Below are 18,519 nucleotides of genomic sequence, written 5' to 3'. Positions count from 1 at the left end.
AATACTGAAGCTGGTGATCTGAACCATTTTCATCTTCATTTCAGTGACTTGAAGAAGAAATTCCTTGTTTAAATGAACATGAATATTCCTGGTAGATGGAAGATCTTAATGAGATTTACAGTATGTATGTATTTAGAAAAGTATAGGTTTCTTGTTAAATACCAGAAATAAAAGACCTGGACCATTTCTGCTTCTGGGACATTATATGTATCAAAGAATGCAGAAGATAGGCATTTTTATTAGTGTATTCTCTATATTTTGAATTGAGGGATTTCTGTATTAGTCCTAGCAAATAAACTTTCCCACTTTGGAATTCCATGGCCTATCTCTTAGAAACTGAATGTAAATTGCAAACCCCAATTGTAGATATTTTTTTTGTTTTCCTAACGTGCATGACAACTTTTGTGAATTCCTGAGAACTGTCAATTGTCATAAAAGGTCAATGGTCAGTTAATAAATGATATTTAAGTGATCTGGGAATTAGACTTTAGGCAGTAATAATACAGATATTTATACAAAACCTCTTACAGATGTGAAGACGGAAGCAGTAGAAACCCCTGCTGACAGTTACCTAGATACGTGTCTCTTACTGTTATTATTGTAAGCCTTTATAAGGCCTTTGCCAGATGTGCAATGTTGAAGTTTGGTTGTGGGATTAGTTTTTTTGGGGGGAAGTGCATTTTTTAAAAACAGATTTATGTTGAATAATAACTTGTTGAAGCAAAAAAGGCATATTTCTTTATCCAGGGGTGGTATCTTTAGTAATTCTTGATGAATATCTTTTCCATGAATTTTTTCAGTCGTTATTGAAACATGTCTCTTGCTACTTCCATTTGATGCTACCTTAGTTTTGCATTGTAGGAGAGAATGTGCACTCAAACGGTCTTTGCCATCATAAGTTTTGTAGATCTTTGTAATGTATTTTCCCAGCATATTCTGTCGTGTGTTGTATGGACGCCTTTCACTACCCTCTGTTGTCCATGTCATTGAATCTTGTAAGGCCCTTCGGCAGTTCTTTAGTCTTTATTGCTACAGCCATGAATAACTGTTTTGCGAACAGAATTTGTCGTTGGTTTTTCTTGTCCATTTATGGTTACATTGAACATCACCGATCCCTGTAGAACTCCATTGCTGATTTCTGTTCATGGGAGACTATTTGCTACTATTCTTATTTTCTGTATTTTAATCAAATTTTCATCTGCAAGGTTTTTCTGTACTATCATGTGGATGCCTAGTATATGTACAGAGTTTTGTGAAGGATGTCGCTTTGGAGATACAGTCTACTAGACTCTCCAGCCCTGTGTTCCTTATTAATATGCATCTTGACAGTGTGAAAAACTCAAGTGGATTTGAGAGGGATGACAGCCTTTTACAAGGAAGGGAAAAGATGGTCCCTGCTCTGAGGAGCTTGAGATAGACCAAGTGTAGAAGATGATAAACCAAACACACAATGGTGGGTAAAGAAGGAAGGTATGTAATGGAGCTAAACTCTTTAATGATTGCGGTTACTGTATAAGAGGCAAGTGCCTGTGATAGAGCAAGGAAGTAATGGTGATATTATTATGGGCATCCATGGGTTCACCGTGTACGGAGTGAGTGTTTTGGGGCAGAAATCCCATAGTTTAGCATAGGGAAACAGATTCCTAATGGAAGGACTGATGCACAGTGGAGAGAACGATGTGAATGAATCGGGCCTCATGACCTATGTTATCGTGCAGCCCAAGTATCACAGAGCTGGGAGCACATGCAAGACAGCTGAGCACCTGAGGAAAGGACTGTGTTGGTTGGACCAGTGACCTGCAGCCTGTAGCCTGACAGGCTGAGTTGCTTATGGAGCAGGTGTGCACAGATGTTGTGCGTCCTTTATTGGTAAATGTGCAAAGCAAAGAGGCTGATTTACGGGAGATGATTTTGTTGCGCAGCCAGTGATACCAGTGAGGAAGATGTCTGCAGTCTCATCTGTGCTTGTTCCAGAAAGTGTGGAAGAAGTGCAAGTTTGGCTGAGCTTGCCTGTCAAATACAAGCAGTAGCAAGGAGACAATTGTTTTGTGTGAAAAGTGGGAATATTCCCCGCACGTATGTGGGTGTGATGGGCTGACCGTGGGCAACTACCAGGCACCTACCCAGCTGCTTGCTTGCTCCCCTGTCCTGCAAGATGGGGAGAAAATAGAAGACAGGCAAGACTTGTGGATTCAGATAAAGACAGTTTAACAGGTTAAGCAAAAGCTGCATGCAGGCAAAGCAAAATAAAGAATTTAATCACCGTGTCCTATCAGCAGGCAGATGTTTAGCCATTTCCTTGGTCTCGTGCGTAATGTTTACTTGGTAAGATGAACACTGTAACCATAAATGTCCCTGCATCCTCCTCCTTTTATTAAGCTTTTATTTGCTGAGCATGACATCATGTGATATGGAATATCCCTTTGATCACTTTGGGCCAACTGTCCTGGCTATGTCCATTCCCAACTTCTTGTCCATCCTCAACCTACTTGCTGGGAGGGATGCAGAGTGAGAAAAAGAGAAAGCCTTGATGTCATGCAAGCACTGTTTAGCAATAGCCAAAACACTGGTGTGTTATCAACGCTGTCGTCTTCACAAGTCCAAAACAGCACCACAGGGGCTGCTATGAAGAAAATTAACTCCATCCTAGCCAGACCCGATGTGATGGGCTGGCAATCGGAAAGGAGATAGGAGCAGCCTTGTGTCTTGTATCTGGTGCTGCTGTCACCTGTTGTGATACCCTTCCAACAGACACCACTCATCTATCCTAACTGTCTTCTGACAAAAGGCTTTCCTCTATTTTCCAATGATTCCAAAGAAATTAATGAAGCTGAGTTCACTTATCCTCTCCTTTCGCTGGGAGGATTCCAGATTTGACATTCTACGACACACCACCTTCTTTCTTCCAGAACCTCTTTTACCCTAGCAAAGTGATCTGTTAGCCTGAATTGTCTTTAGAGACAATGATAAGATACTGAAAATTTGGAGAAGAACCCTCACTGCAAGGTTTTGAAGAAATGTGACCAGTAGGATGTGGTGGAAGAAAGTGAATGGGCTATTTATTTGTGGTCTAGTAATGGAAAACACTTGGTGGAATTCAGAAAGACAAAGCCAAGCCATCTGTGGAAGAGCAAGAGGTGTCTTTCTTAGAACAACATCAACGCCAAGTTGAAAGGATCACTGAGAGCCAAGAGAAACCCCTTGATGTGCTAATGTGGGAAAGTTGCGCCAACAGCAGGAGCAAAGGGACTTCCAACAGCCAAGGACCTTGCAGGTTGTTGGAACTGCTCCTCATCCAGACACCTCATCTGTAGCACAAATTCTATTTTTCTGCACTGTTCATCCTCGATCTCTTATGATCTATTAAGAGTTTGTTTGAAACAGAAATGCTGGCTGCAGCCCTAGGAGTGGAAGTTATTGGCAGCCATCCCTGTGTGCAGCCTTGCTTGGCAGAAGACATTGAATTACACATCATGCTTGCTGTGTTAAGTACATAGGAATATGAAAACCATGGATTTAGGCTATGAATTAAAACTTACTACTTTCAAGCAAATATTCAGGAAGAATTGGTGCAAGACCTTTTAGGAATTTCTGAGTCCAAAGAGCAAAGGTGGCAGCGAGTGCTGGACAAAACAGATTGGGAAGCAAAGGTGATACTGGGCCAGTTGCCAACGTGAGCCTAACCTGGTGTCTTGGAGGAGCTGGCCAGAACTATCCATGTACAAAGGTGTTTTCAGCTAGAGGACAACCCACAACAGCACCAGCATTTCTGTATGAGGACACAAATCTTCACAGATGTCTGTCCCAGCCATTTATAGAATCATAGAATCATTTAGGTTGGGAAGGACCCTTCAGATCATTGAGTCCAACTGTTAATGTAACACTGCCAAGTCCACCACTAAACCATGTCCCCAAGCACCACGTCTACATATCTTTTAAATACCTCCAGGGATGGGGACTCAACCATACATAATGTGAGAGGCCAACTGGAAGCTGAGTACCTTGGAGTCCATCAGTTCCAGTTTCTTCCTAGCAAGACAGCAGTCAGCTGCTGAGGGCGGAGGTGTGCAGAAATACTAGAAAATCAGTTAACCTGCAGATACTTGTCGTCAGGGATGTGCAGGTTCAGCTTTCAAACTGTTTTGGACAGTATGGAACTGATCCTGAATTTCCTACAGTTGTATGATTTGAGTGGACAAATTGTGACTGATTTCCAATGGCACAGTTGGCAGTGGGAGCATGTACCAAGGCTGAATTTGGCAGAGCCCTACCTGTCCTCTTGTGGATCTGGGAGGCGTAGGGCAGTTACAGTGCAGTCCGAAGGCAGCTTCTGGCAAATGGAAAGGGAGATGGCACTGCTTTCAAAAGCAAGACACAAAAGCATAAGTAATCAGTGCTGGATTAGTCTGAAGATCCATCCAGCCCATCATAGTTTCGCCAGCAGAGTCCAATATGAGGAAGGAATTCAGAATGGAGACTGATAGCGGATGCCTAGAAAAGAGTACAAAGACATAACGATCACCAAAACGACCACAAAAATGATCAGAGGGCTGGAACATCTCTCCTGTGAGCAAAGGCTAAGAAGAGTTGGGGTTGTAGCAGTAGGACAAGGGGTAATGGTTTTAAACTACAAGAGGGTAGATTCAGAGTAGATATAACAAAGAAATTTTTTACGATGAGGGTGGTGAAACACTGGCACAGGTTGTCCCAAGAGGTGGTAGGTGCCCCATCCCTGGACACATTCAAGGTCAGGCTGGACAGGGCTCAGAGCAACCTGATCGAGTTGAAGATGTCCCTGTTGATTGCAGGGGGGGTTGGACTAGATGACCTTTAAAGGTCCCTTCCAACCCAAGCGATTCTACAATTCTCTGATTCTATGATGATACGCAAGACTTCACTGATACTTTTCATTTTCCAGCTCTTAAACAGACGTGGTGTCTCTGTGTTTAATACCCTTTGATTTTTTTTTCTTTGCCTGTTGTATTTTTTCTGTTAACTTTTTGACGTGAGTGTAATCAGGCCTTAAGTCACTATGTCCAGGCTAAAAATGACTTTGTAGACTTTTTTCATCTTACTGTTCAGTCTTTCTTTTCCCAGACCGGGAAATTCTGTGTAGGTGTCCTCTGAACAGAAACTATCCCAAACCTTTGACTATTTTTGTTACCCTTCTCCATAACTTTCCAGTTCCATCATAATCTTTTTCAGATGGATGGACCAGAACTGCTATACTGATGAAAATGTCATCGCATCATGAAGTTGCAGTGGCACGTTAATGTTTTTTGTTTTGCTTTCTATACCTCCCTAGTAATTTCTTACGTTGCAGGGCTCTTTACTATTGAGATGATATTTTTATGGACTCATCTACTAAATTTGCTGATCTCTTTGAACATGAGAACTCATTCAGAGCTCATTATTGTGTATGGAAACACAAGGCTTTTCATTCATCTACAGTGAATTTCATAATTTGTTTTATTGCTCAGTTATTTGGTGTTATGAGAACCTTCTGAAGCGTTTTTCAATTTTCTTGAGAGCTGTGCCACTGGCAAACTTTGACATCTTGCTCTTCACCCTTTTCTGAATAATTTGTGAATATTGAAGAGTACAAGCTCCAACAGGAGTATCTGGGACTTCTTCCTTTCACTGAGAAACTGACTGTTGGGTCAGCCTTTCTTCTCTTTAAACCAGCTATTGATACAACTCTTGCCATAGCATCCTGGTTTCTGTAAAGCTGTGGTGAAGGAAGTCCAGGTGGATGATTGACCATAGATCCCTGTTTACAGGGACACCAATTGCTTTCATAAATGCTGCTGGATTTGTGATGCAGGTTTTATCTTAACCTGCAGAGACTTTTCTTTGGTTGTAGAGAATTGTGGTAGAACAGAGAAGACCAGTCTGGAGAGACAATGAACAGCCGTGGGAGCCGCGGAAGAAACAAGGAGCAGGAGGGCTGTGAGAACAGCAGGGGTCGATGGCACTGAGATTAGCAGATCATCAAGATCCCAGAACATCTCTTTGTAGCTACTGACCACCTCCAGCTCAGGAAACTAATGACAGTCTAAAAAAGGCAACAGATTAAAATCAAAACTCAGGCCTTTAAGAGGTGATGGTGGGAAGATAGAATAGGAGTCATAAGACCCCCAGATAAGAAGGGAAAGGACAGTAAGTAAATCCAGATGGTTCACACAAGTGGGGAAGGATGGACAGACAAAAATGTCAATTTGTCAGCTCCCAAAGGGCATGTAAAGGTGCTTTCAGAGCCAATAAGGAGTTGCCAAAATCAGAACCACACAGGAGATGTGAGGAGGATTTGGAAGCTGGTGGCATCTTCCATGTCACAGCAAGCAACACTGGGCAAGCCACCGGGATACAGGTGTCCTTGCACTTAGCTACTGGCCAGACTACATGGACACCTTCCGTGGTACCCACCTGGGGTCATAAGAGTGAAAGAGGGTTTTAATTTAAAACAGTCAGATCTCCAATAGGATCTCCCGTTGATAGTTACTACATTATTGCTGCAATGTCACAGCATTTTCCTACGCAGTCTAGCATTGCTGTTCCATCATTGTATTTTTATTATAATTTCTACCTGTTTTATTGGTATGGACAAGAAAGTGCTGCTCCTATGGCTCCATGGACATCACTGGGAACGCTTCAAAAAGTTGGTGGTGTATTTGCCACTTTCCTGTCCTCTAGTACTACGGCAATTCGCACTGAGAACTTATTTCAGCTGTTTCGTCTTTTATTCCTTTAGGATTCTTGTTTGAACATGGGATTATAATGCCATTGTCCTGGTTTCGGCTGGGATAGAGTTACCTTCCTGCTTAGTAGCTGGTACAGTGCTGTGTTTTGGCTTTAGTGTGAGAATAACATTGATAACACACTGGTGTTTTAGTTGTTGCTAAGTAGCGCTTACCCTAAGTCAAGGACTTTGCGGTTTCCCGTGCTCTGCCAGCGAGGAGGTGCACAAGAAGCTGGGACAGCCAGGAGAGCTGACCCCAACCAGCCAACGGGATATCCCATACCATAGAACGGCATGGCCAGTATAGAAACTGGGGGAGTTGGTCTGGAGGGCCCCATCGCCGCTTGGGGACGGGCTGGGCATCGGTCAGCAGGCGGTGAGCAATTGCATTGTGCATCACTTGTCTTTGCTGGGTTTTATTCCTCTCTCTCTCTCTCTGTTATCTCCCTTTTCATTACAATGATTATTAGTAGTATTATTATATTTTACTTTATTTCAATTATTAAACTGTTCTTATCTCAACCCGTGGGTTTTACCTTTTTTCCGATTCTCCTCCCCATCCCACTGCGGGGGAGGGGGAGTGAGTGCGTGGCTGTGTGGTGCTCAGTTGCTGGCTAGGGTTAAGCCACAACATCTTTTGATTCCTAAACTCATTACTGTTCATTAGTTTGTTTTGAAACTTCTTGTCAACATCTCAGTCTCAGACAGATCTGTCAGTTCCCTGTGATGAAAGGATGGGAACGTTTCTGGGCTCTTCTGTGGTGGTCGTGGATACCGATATCTTAATTTTTTTTACGGTAGACTTTTCTTTGAGGATTCATTCTGTACCTTGATCTCAGAAACCTTCTGGCAGACTTCCTCCTGATGTTTGAAAACATATTTGTTGTCCCTTAGGTCACCTGCTTATTTGGATGCAAGTTCAGTTTATCCAAGGCTTTTTTTCTACATCTAATGGCTGCCTTAGCCTAGTTCAGCCGTGCTGGCTGTCCCCCTCCCTCCCCAAGTCTTTTTGGGCTAGGTGGCATGCATTTGCTCTCTAAATGGTCTCCAGTGACTTGCATACATTTTGGCCTTTGGGCTAACCATTTTAATTTTTTTTTTTGATTGATGATGGCCTCACTTGCTAATAATTTTTCCTTAAGTAATAATAATTAAAAAAACCAAAACCCTAAACCCAAGCCATAAAGACCTCATTTCAATGCATAAAGGATGAATCAGCTGAGACGGTTTCCTTCTGTAATACTCCAAGCCCCTAACTAGCTCCTACCCTGTCTTCTCATGCTTCTCTGAAGATAACGCTCAGTACTCGCCATGTTCTGTGTTGGCTTTTTTCTTTGCATCTTTACCACATCTTTCTTCCACATTCTTCTCTCTCACCAAAGCTGCCCTCTCCAAGTCAGCAGTCTCCCATTTGGCTTTGGTGGGAAATACATGATATTTCTGTACTTCACCTCTCACACCTGCCAAGTGGTGTTTAAGCTTAACGCAACCTGACAAAGCTGTGCTGTCCCGCTGGTAGGGTGAGGAGTCACCGAGAATTTGAGTGGCTGCTGGATGTTGCCATTCTAACAGGCTTTTCTCCATTTTTTAATAGATGTTTTATGTTAGCATTCCTGTCAGCCTTAGCAAGAGGGCTGTGACTCCTTGGCATGCTCCTGACAGGTGCCTCCATCCTTGCTGTGGGGCGTGGGGCTCATTGCAGGAGTAACCCTTGGAGCCACCTTGCACATGAGAAAGTCAGCCCTGTTTTCAGTTATGGTCTGACAAGAAGACACTGATGTCATCTAAGTGGCAATTTCTCCAGCCCAACCCTGTAAGTTTACTGCAGTCAACCAGGAGCAGAGGAAGAACAAGTTCACAGGAGCTGGCAAGGACAAGAAGTATGAAAGCAGCCACTCCTTAACGAGGAAATGCTGATGAACTCAAGGGGAGTTGACTGGAACATCTCACCTTATCAGGGAGCAGCAGGATTGGGGCTACCCGCCAAGGAAGGGTGAGCTGGGGGTCAGCTGGGCATGGGCAGTGCCCTCACCAACCAGGGAGCTGGGCCAGGGCGGCAGAGGAAGTTGGTGATAACAGAGTCCATGGACAGCCCCAGGCAAGGTGACGTCATGAATGCGGTTCTGGGTCCGTCCGAGATGTTCAGTCAGGAGCAGCAGGAGATGGGACTGGAGACAGGACTGACTGCACATTTGAGGTCCGTGGAGGAAATGAGGTTGGAGGAAAGTTACTTACACTCTAGGTCTGGGGGTCTGTCCACAAAATAGAGCCAGGAGCAGAATCAAAGAATCACAGAATGGTTTGGTTGGAAGGGACCTTAAAGATCACTCAGTTCTAAGCCCCCTGCCACGGGCAGGGACACCTCCCACCAGACCAGCCCCATCCAACCTGTCGTTAACCACTGCCGGGGATGGCGCAGCCACAGCTTCTCTGGGCAACCTCTGCCACTGCCTCTCCACCCTCACCGGGAAGAATTTCTTCCTGGTATCTCGTCTAACTGAGCTGAAGAACTGAAGGCATGTCTACCTACAGCATAGCTCAGGCCAGGACTGGGTGCTGAAACCTGGGCTCACATGGAGCTTCTGGGCCATGGGCAAAGATTGTGCGAGGAGGTCCCAGGTCAGGCTGGTCAGGGCAATTGTCCTGGCTTGGCTAGAACAGGACTATTTCTCCTTTCAGTAGATTTTTCATTCAGTTAAGTTTCTTCTAAGCAGCTGCACTTTCTGAAGTTAGCTACATGTTTCTCAGACAGTGTCTGCTTTCAGATTTGATAAAGCTTGATGTTTACAGTTGCTCCTGAAGTAACGGTGGGATTGGTATGCAGAAAGGCCCATGTTTATACTTATTCCTGTGGGAACCAAGGTCACTGTTGGCTCTCTTATGTTAAGCAAGTGAAAAGAAGTAAAAGGGTCGTACCTGCGGAAAAGTGTGGATGGGACAGGTGACCAAAACCTGACCAGCGAGGTATTCCATCCCATCCACGTCATACTTAGTGTAAAGCTAAGGAATCACAGGAGTGGGTCTCTCTTCCTTCACGGCTGGGATCCCTGTGGGACCCTGCTCATTCTCCTACCTCTGATCCTGGTCCGTGCATTCCTGAATCTGGTTCCTGTTGGCCGCTTCTGATGGCCCGCCCTGCCATGGCCTGCAGTTCCCTGGCCGTCATTGGGAAGCTCAATATTGGTTTTGTATATTCTTTCTTTTATTTCTATTATTAATATTGATATTATTATACACTTTCATTGCTATTGTTTCATTAAAGTAGTTTTAATTTTCCAACCCGTAAGTCTCTCTCCCTCTTCTCCGCTCGTTCCCCTTCTGGGAGAAGGAAAGCATTAATAGAGAACCTCTGCCTTCTGCTCTAAGTGCTGGCCCAGCCTTAAGTGGTGACAGCAGTTAAGGTCTATTAATGCCCTCGGGGGCCTGTGAGTCCCGTAGCAGTGAGGGAAGCAGATCCTTGGGTTGACTGCTCGAGTCTTCAGACCTTCCCCAGCCAGCACAGTCTGACCGTGCCCAGCGTCCTGCGAGGGGACCAACCATCAGAAGTCTTCGGCAGAAGAGGCAGGACTGGGCCCAGCCCTCGGGAGCTCCCTGCTGTGTTGGTGGGACTGCAGGGGAGGGGGAGAAAGAGGCAGAGATTCCGTGGGGGCACAGAGCTCCGGAGCAGGCAGTTAGGAGTAGGGAGCTGTTCCTGGGTGCTGCTCATCCATGGCCCTTTGGTAAAGGGTGAGAGGAGGAGGAGGGTTTTCCTGGTGTTGAGGACATTGAGAAGAGTTGGCTGCTCTGAGGTTGAACTTCTGTGGATCTGCAAATGAGCAGGAAACCCAGCATGTGGTGCTGAGCTGGTGGGGAAGCATTAGGGTGGTTTGAGGGGGGCGGGCTGTGGGGTTTTTAACTGCAAACTTGGGAATGGGCTGGTTTAGGTGGAACTCAAACTCTTCCCGGAGCTCAGACTACCGAGTGCCCACATGTTGGTCTGTCTTGGCTGGCTCATCACAGTGGTGTTACTACAGAGAAATTTGGGGTTTTCTGGGGCAGGAATTGCTCCTGGGGGCAGCCTGTCTGTGCTTGTTGGCAGGACCAACCGCTCTGTGCTTGGTAGTGCTCCAGGGGAGAGCGCGATGAAGGGAAGGAGAGAAAAGCTGTGTGAGCAGGCAGGGTCCTACTGGAGCCTTCTTGAGAAGCCGCGTGAATGAAAGGAGGAGGTTTTTGCTTCTCCCCTTTTCGTACCAGGAAAAGGGCTCTCGCCTCCCTTCCCAGCAGGGATCAGGGCTCTGCAACGCCAGGGCAGCACGTCATGTCGTGACAATCTCCTGGTTAAACCATTTGCCTAATGACGCAAAGGTTTCTGCTAGCTGAAACACCTTATATTCTACGTTGTAGCAGTTTAACTAGAGACTGAGGTTTCCATATTGCCTCATTAGAAGGTGTGTAGCCACATGTGCAACTCTCCAGGGAGGCCCTGATCTCTAGGGATTTATCAGGAGCTAAAGTATAATACTTGGAGAAATCTTCTGCAAGGTGTAGGGCCCTTGGGGGTCTCTGTGACTCCATGTTAATCGTATCTCCTTGTCCTCTAACTCTACTGGCTTTGGTAGTTTGGCAGTTTTTTAGCTCCACAGCTTGTTTTCATCACGTGAATTGTCTGAGCTTTGGGCTGAACCAGGCTGCAAGTGCAAATAAAGCACAACCGCGATGGAGACATCCTGTTTTAAATCTGGGAGAAATTAAGTTGCCCAGGACAGCTGCTGGGATTTGCAGGAGGCCTCCAGCTTAAACTCCGCTCCTGATCCTTTACCTGCCCCTCCAGGCAAGGGAAGATGCCAGAATCAGCTATTGAGGCGTGGGAGGAAACACATGCTAGAGCTTATGTAGCTGTAGACTTGAGCAATAATTTCGGAAGGAAGCTGAGCTATTCCTGCTAAATAGGGCTCAAAGGCAGCTGTTGATTCTGTAGGGCTGTGTGTAATCAAATATCCCTTTACTTGGCTATACTTTGGGAGAAGTAGAGCAAATGTGTGTTTTTTTAAGGCTTCTGTCTTGGTCTGGACATGACTTTGGTGTGTGGGAGGTTGGTATAAACACCATGGTCGGCAGCTGAGGTGTCCGGCACTGAAAGTTTTGTGGAGCTCAACCTCTGGAGCACCCCGCCAAGCTGCAAGGTGAGGTTAAAGGGCTGGCAACGCTGTACGAGAGCTTCTGGTGGCAGCAAGAGGAACGAGCAGCTGGCTCTTGGGTGGGAGACTCTCTCGGGAGCACCAGGGACATCAAGGCTGCAGGAACACGTGTCGTGCGCTGGGCTCGTGGAAGAGTCAGTGGTTCCCCTGGAGTAAGCAGGACGTGGGCTGCGCAGTCGGACGCTTCCTGGACACTCTGCCCCTGGACTCTTGGATGAACGCATCTCATCAGCTCAAACCACCAGGAAGAGGGAAGGAGGGAAGGAAGGGAGAAATTCAGAGCATTTTCCTTGTGGGTTGCTCAAAGGATGAGGTGGCTTTGGGGTCTTTCCACTCTGGCAGAATGTGCAGGTCACGGGTCAGCCCCAGTTGCCCCAGTGAGGGAGCTGTCGGTGTGGAAGGAGGAGGCTGGAGCCCGGCTCTAGGCTGGGGGCTCGTGCATCCAAAAGGACTTGGCCTGAGGAACACTGGAGAGAGGAGGGCAAGGGGCTGGGGGAGGTAAAATTGGGTGTGGTGGAAGTGATGGAGAGACACAACTCTTTAATAAACTTCATTTAATTATTTCATGACATTGGCATGTGTAGAAATGTTACAGGCTTGTTTACAATACTGGTAACATTTGCATTGCTCTGTGGGTTAATAGCAAAGCCCTTTATGTCAAGTACCATACAATTTCATACATTTTTTATATAAAATAAATGCTTAGAAATATCAACCGTTATTGCTATTAAATTCCTGAGTTATGCTGAGAACATGTTCTCTTCACCTTCATTAGATGCTCCCTGCTGTCAGCAGTGTCTGCTCGTCAGTCCCAAAGCTCTGCGGAGTGTTATAAAGGGTTTGCCCATGCAAGCTGACAACTGCACGCAGGGAAATTTTCTATATAGGAAAAAGGAAAGAAAATTCAAGTCACCAGGCTTGTCACTGGCTGAGCACAGGCAATGTCAGTAGTCAGATGAAATGCCAAAACGTTGGATCAGTTCCAGAACTATAAGCCTGACTCCCAAGCTGTTCTCCTGGACTGACTCCACCGTTTGCTTTGCAATCCTAGAGCAAACGTCCCCTGTGACTGCGACAGACCTCACAAGTGAAGCTGGTTAAGGGCAGTCTGATGCCAAAGTCTGTCTGCTAACACCGCAGGGGTAGATCCCACTGAGGAAGAGAGCACGGCTTAGTGCTGTTCATGCCACAAGTCCTCCAGCGTTGATGACTAAGAATCACAGAATAGATTTGGTTGGGAGACTTCTGGGATCATCGAGTCCAACCTTTGCCCTAACAGCACCATGTCAGCTAGACCATGGCACTAAGTGCCACATCCAGTCTTAAACACCTCCAGGGATGGGGACTCTGCCTCCCTGGGCAGCCCATCCCAATGCCTAACGACCCTTTCTGTGAAGAAATGCCTCCTCATTTCTAGCCTGCACTTCCCCTGGCGCAGTTTCAGACTATGTCCTCTTGTGCTGTCACAAATTGCCTGGGAGAAGAGGCTGATCCCATCTTCGCTACCCCCTCCTTTCAGGTCGTTGTAGAGAGCGATGAGGTCTCCCCTCAGCCTCCTCTTCTCCAGACCAAACCCCCCCAGCTCCCTCAGCCGCTCCCCACCAGACTTGTGCTCCAGACCCTTCACCACCTTCGTTGCCCTTCTCTGGACTCGCTCCAGCACCTCAAGGGCTTTCTTGTGGTGAGGGGCCCAGAACTGGACACAGCACTCGAGGGTCGGCCTCACCAGTGCCCAGTACAGGGGGACGATCACTGCCCTGGTTCTGCTGGCCACACTTTTCCTGATACAAGCCAGGATGCCATTGGCCTTCTTGGCTACCTGGGCACACTGCTGGCTCATGTTCAGCCGGCTGTCGACCAACACCCTCAGGTCTTTTTCTGCTTGACCACTTTCTAACCACTCTTCCCCCAGCCTGTAACGCTGCATGGGGAACCTAAGGCAGCCCACCTTGCATCCTGTCAGGTTATTTAGAGCTTGGAGAAGCAGAACATTTAACGTTAACTTCTTTTTACCTGAAAGTCACGGATATAGGTGAGGAAAAAGCTGAGAAAGGAGAATGCTAATGACCACTCTGAGATGGTACTGATGATGTGAGCTGTGTAGCCCTGTGTGAGAGGGGAAAAAAAAAAAAAACCAGTGTGAAAAGCTCCTCTTGAACCTGCAATGGCACAAAGATGGCTTGCACATATGACATCCTGCATCCACAAATATTCCCTTTGTAGAGCAAAATTTCTTCACATATCTGGAGTCTCTAAGAACTCAGAGAAGAGTGAGAATGACCAGGAAAACACCTGCTCCACACAACTGGCATGACCTCCACTGGGAATTTAATATCCAGCAGCAGAACCTGAAGGCTCACTCAAGAGCTTGGCATGACTAACAGCAAAACCTCTTTACAAAAGTAAGGTTCAAGGTCCTCCTTTGGATGTAAGCAGACTTTCGAGAGGCTCCTTATGCTTTAAATAAAGGGAGGGATGGGAAAAGCCCTCAAAACCAGCCTGCGTAGTATCTTCTCCAGGAAGTGCCACACCTCCAGCAGCGCCTGGAGAGGATGAGGAGGGTCAGGCAGACCTGTTAAGACCCTCATGCCCTTTCTCGGTCACACTTGGGATCCCTCACTGCCCAGCACTTCATCACTTCAGTGGCAGCTCTGTCACTTGTATCCTTTGGCCTTTTTCTGCTCCCGACTCCACCAGACACCCACCTGGCAGCAGTCAGGAACTCTGCTTCGCCGCAACCAGCTGGCAGGTGAGAGTCCGTGTTGTGTGTAATAGTGACCGGGAATCGCTGACCAGCACAGACCAGACAGGCTGGTAGTTTGACAAGTCGTTGAGACAGTTCAATCACTGCCCATGAGCAAGATTAATTTAAAATAAACCTTGAAGCTCCAACTCTTTTGCTTAGAGCAGTACTTCAGCAAGTAGCTGCATACTGGCTCAACTGGTAAAGCTCACTTGTCCCCCCCCATCCCAAATACATGTACACAACTGCAATAAGTTGCCAGATGCATTTATCACTGCAAATAATGTAGCTGGTTTTTTGTTCTCTATTTATTTTCACCACTCGATCACTTACTTTTTCCTGTGGGTCCCAGTGCAACTTCTGCACTAGATTCGTTCCGTACAGGCCACTGTATAATACAACTGAGGACACAAACACTGTAAAGAAATACGTTAAGGAAGGTTCAAGACCAAGAATGAGCAACTTGGAAATTTCAGACTTGGCTCTGGATTGTGTCAAGCTAAGGCTGCAAGGAGATCTCAGTGTCTTTTCCCACAAGGTCTCCTCAGCATCATGAACAGTAATGGTGACATGGACTACTTCACATCATTCCCTTCAACTTGTAGGTTGTTCCAACTGACTAATTACTGCCACATAAAAAGGTTAATTCTAATCTAAATCAATTATCTTTGTTCTCTGTATGCTGCATCTTGTTATACCTCCTTGATCAAACATAGCGTTCTTATGAAAGCATTTAAACTATGATCAAATGTGAATACTTACTTATCATTTTCAATTATTTTTTTAGTAGTATTTTCCAGACTGTCCTAGTTTGGCTAGAACAGGACTATATCTCCTTTCAGTAGATTTTTCGTTCAGTTAAGTTTCTTCTAAGCAACTGCACTTTCTGAAGTTAGCTACGTGTTTCTCAGACAGCGTCTGCTTTCAGAATCGGTAACGCTTGATGTTTACAGTTGCTCCTGAAGTAACGGTGGGATTGGTATGCAGAAAGGCCCATGTTTATACTTATTCCTGTGGGAACCAAGGTCACTGTTGGCTCTCTTATGTTAAACAAGTGAAAAGATGTAAAAGGGTCGTACCTGCGGAAAAATGTGGATGGGACAGGTGACCAAAACCTGACCAGCGAGGTATTCCATCCCATCCATGTCATACGTAGTATAAACCTAAGGAATCACAGGGGTCGGTCTCTCTTCCTTCATGGTCGGCATCGCTGTGGGACCCTGCTCATTCTCCTGCCTCCCATCCTGATCTATGTATTCCTGAATTCGGTTCCTGTCGGCTGCAGAGTCCAGACCAGGACACCCAGGTGCCCACCTGGTGCTACATCAGTGCTACTGCTTTTATAAATGAAACTTGGAGCATTAAGTTATAGAAGATCTGATTTTCATAGGATTAAGATATTAACTTCTTCAATTGTTAATGAGATTAAACATCAAGAGCTCCTGATATGAAAGATAATTCTTGTGGTGAACAAGGCTGAACTTACTGGCACAAACATGTCTTTGAAAACCCAGACTTCAAAAGCTTATTAAAAAAATTGATGTGAGTGGTCCAGGGAGCTCTGGTTACTGATCTGAATGCAAGATAAGAATCACAGAATTATAGAATCATTTAGGTTGGAAAGGACCTTTAAGATCATCGAGTCCAGCTGTAAACCTAGCATGGCCAAGTCCACCATTAAACCATGTCCCTAAGCACCACATCTACAGGCCTTTTAAATATCTCCAGGGATGGTGACTCCACCACTTCCCTGGGCAGCCTGTTCCAGTCCTTGGCAACCCTTTTGGTGAAGAAATTCTTTATAATATCCAATTTGAACCTCCCCTGGTGCAACTTGAGGCCATTTCCTCTTTATACCCAATTCCCTGCTAATTAAAATGTACAGTTTTAGTAGCTGTTAGTTACCTGCCTTACTACTGCAATTGAAAGAATTTAATCATAGCAATACAAAAATAACTGGTTCCCATCCTCCCCTCATTACAGAGCAGGTAATTAACTGCTTTGCACTTTCTGTGTTGGCAATTCTGCTGTTTCACTCCAGCAGAGGATGAGGAGTATTTTTATAGAATCATTTAGGTTGGAAAAGACCTTAAAGATCATCAAGTCCAACCATTAACCTAGCACTGCCAAGCCCACCACTAAACAATGTCTATAAGCCCCACATCTACATGTCTTTTAAATTCTTCCAGGGCTGGTAACTCCACCACTTCCCTGGGCAGCCTCTTCCAATGCTTCATAACCCTTTCGGTGAAGAAATTTTTCCTGATCTCCAATCTAAACCTCTCCTGGCACAAGCTGAGGCCGTTTTCTCTTGTCCTATTGCTCGTTACTTGGGAGAAGAGACCAACCCCATCTTGCTACCCCCTCCTTTCAGGTCGTTGTAGAGAGCGATCAGGTCTCCCCTCAGCCTCCTCTTCTCCAGACTAAACACCCCCAGCTCCCTCAGCCGTTCCCATCAGACTTGTGCTCCAGACCCTTCACCACCTTTGTTGCCCTTCTCTGGACTCGCTCCAGCACCTCAAGGTCTTTCCTGTAGTGCGGGGCCCAAAACTGAACACAGCACTCAAGGTGCGGCCTCACCAGTGCCCAGTACAGGGGGACAATCACTGCCCTGGTCCTGCTGGCCACACTATTCCTGATACAAAACTTATGTTTCCTTCTGTCCTCCAGTACTAGTTACAACCATTTCACCTATGGCCACAGACTTCTCCCTGCTACTTTCTTTCCCTTTTTAGCTGCTAATTTAGAAAATACTCTGACAATTTTCTTTCCCTTCTGTACATATGTATGTATATATCATTATTTCTACAGCTTTACTTCTAATTTTGGTTAGACCACACTGGTTCAAAAACCTCTACAGATTTGGGATTTGTGGGTTTTTGGCATCTGTAAAAGGCTCTTAACTTGCAGCAGATCATATTGTTCCATTTTAGTCTTCCCCAACTGTATTTGACTCCTAACTTTTCAAAGCTGAAAATCTTATTCTTTGCTAGCACCAAAAATATCTGCTAGGGACGGCAATTCTCCAAGTCTCACAGATGACGTCCGTGCTCTGTGTCAAGCCTCCTCAGCAGGTAAGGGTCCTTCTTGCTTCTTTACAGATAACCAGTCTGTGCCCCGACTATCGCTTCTCGGCTGACTAGTACAGATTGTATAATCTTGCAGTAGCAGCTATGGAAGCTCAGTGAGATGCCCCGTCCCCGGGAAGTGGGGCGTATGGTTTAGTGTTGGTTTTGGCTGCCAGCCTGGAAGTAAGTGGAATTAGTGGGGATTAAATTGGTGGCCTTGATTCAGCTGCAGAAGGGTCAGCATTTAAGCAATGATTTTTGCACTCACGTCTTGGGAATGTAAATTCGAAAGCTTTAGTGTTGTAGTCCTGTTTGACACAAAACTGAGTCATAATTTTTCAAAATACAATGTTTAGGTCTGTTGGGGTGAGCAGAGGAACTACTGTGGTTCAGTTTCCTGATTGTTAAATGGCTCTGAACAGGAAAAAGGCCTTTCCTTCTGGATGAGTTTGCCCATATTTCTGTAAAACCCTCAGCTGCTTCCAGCACTCAGAATTCAAAGTTAAGGGAGATGATGGATTGCAGAGCTGAGAGAAGGTTGTAGGGAATGCCAGTCAGAAATGTCTTGTCTTTTGAACTGTAGCGTGGGCAGGGAATGAGATCAGAGGTCAAATGTGTCTTCTGACTCAACCTTGGCAATATGCTCCAGAATTGTCTCTCTGAGAAATGCCAGAACTTTAAACCTGCTCTGGGAGCCAGCTGGCATGGTGCAGCACTGCTGCGCGTGGTTAGGTTAGTAGTATTTTCTCTTATGCTACATTCTGTACTTCTCTTTTAGTTGTATGCAACTGT

General features: G+C 45.7%; 1 protein-coding gene across 1 annotated transcript in view; it reads right to left on the bottom strand.

Annotated features, from left to right (window-relative positions):
• Nucleotides 1–12,455: 12,455 nt before the first annotated feature.
• Nucleotides 12,456–18,519, bottom strand: part of DRAM2 (DNA-damage regulated autophagy modulator 2) — a 10,855-nt gene continuing 4,791 nt past the window's right edge. Inside the window, exons 5-7 of the mRNA XM_009704844.1 lie at nucleotides 14,993–15,075; nucleotides 13,930–14,022; nucleotides 12,456–12,795 (exon numbers count right to left, since the gene is read on the bottom strand). Of these exons, the coding sequence (XP_009703146.1) occupies nucleotides 12,688–12,795; nucleotides 13,930–14,022; nucleotides 14,993–15,075 (284 nt within the window). The 3' untranslated portion in view covers nucleotides 12,456–12,687. The remainder of the gene's footprint in view (nucleotides 12,796–13,929; nucleotides 14,023–14,992; nucleotides 15,076–18,519) is intronic.

Source organism: Cariama cristata, unplaced genomic scaffold (genome assembly GCF_000690535.1).
Source record: "Cariama cristata isolate BGI_N322 unplaced genomic scaffold, ASM69053v1 scaffold14557, whole genome shotgun sequence".
NCBI classification, from domain to species: Eukaryota; Metazoa; Chordata; class Aves; order Cariamiformes; family Cariamidae; genus Cariama; species Cariama cristata.
Note: the sequence above shows the minus strand (reverse complement) of the source record. Positions and strands in the feature narration are given on the sequence as shown.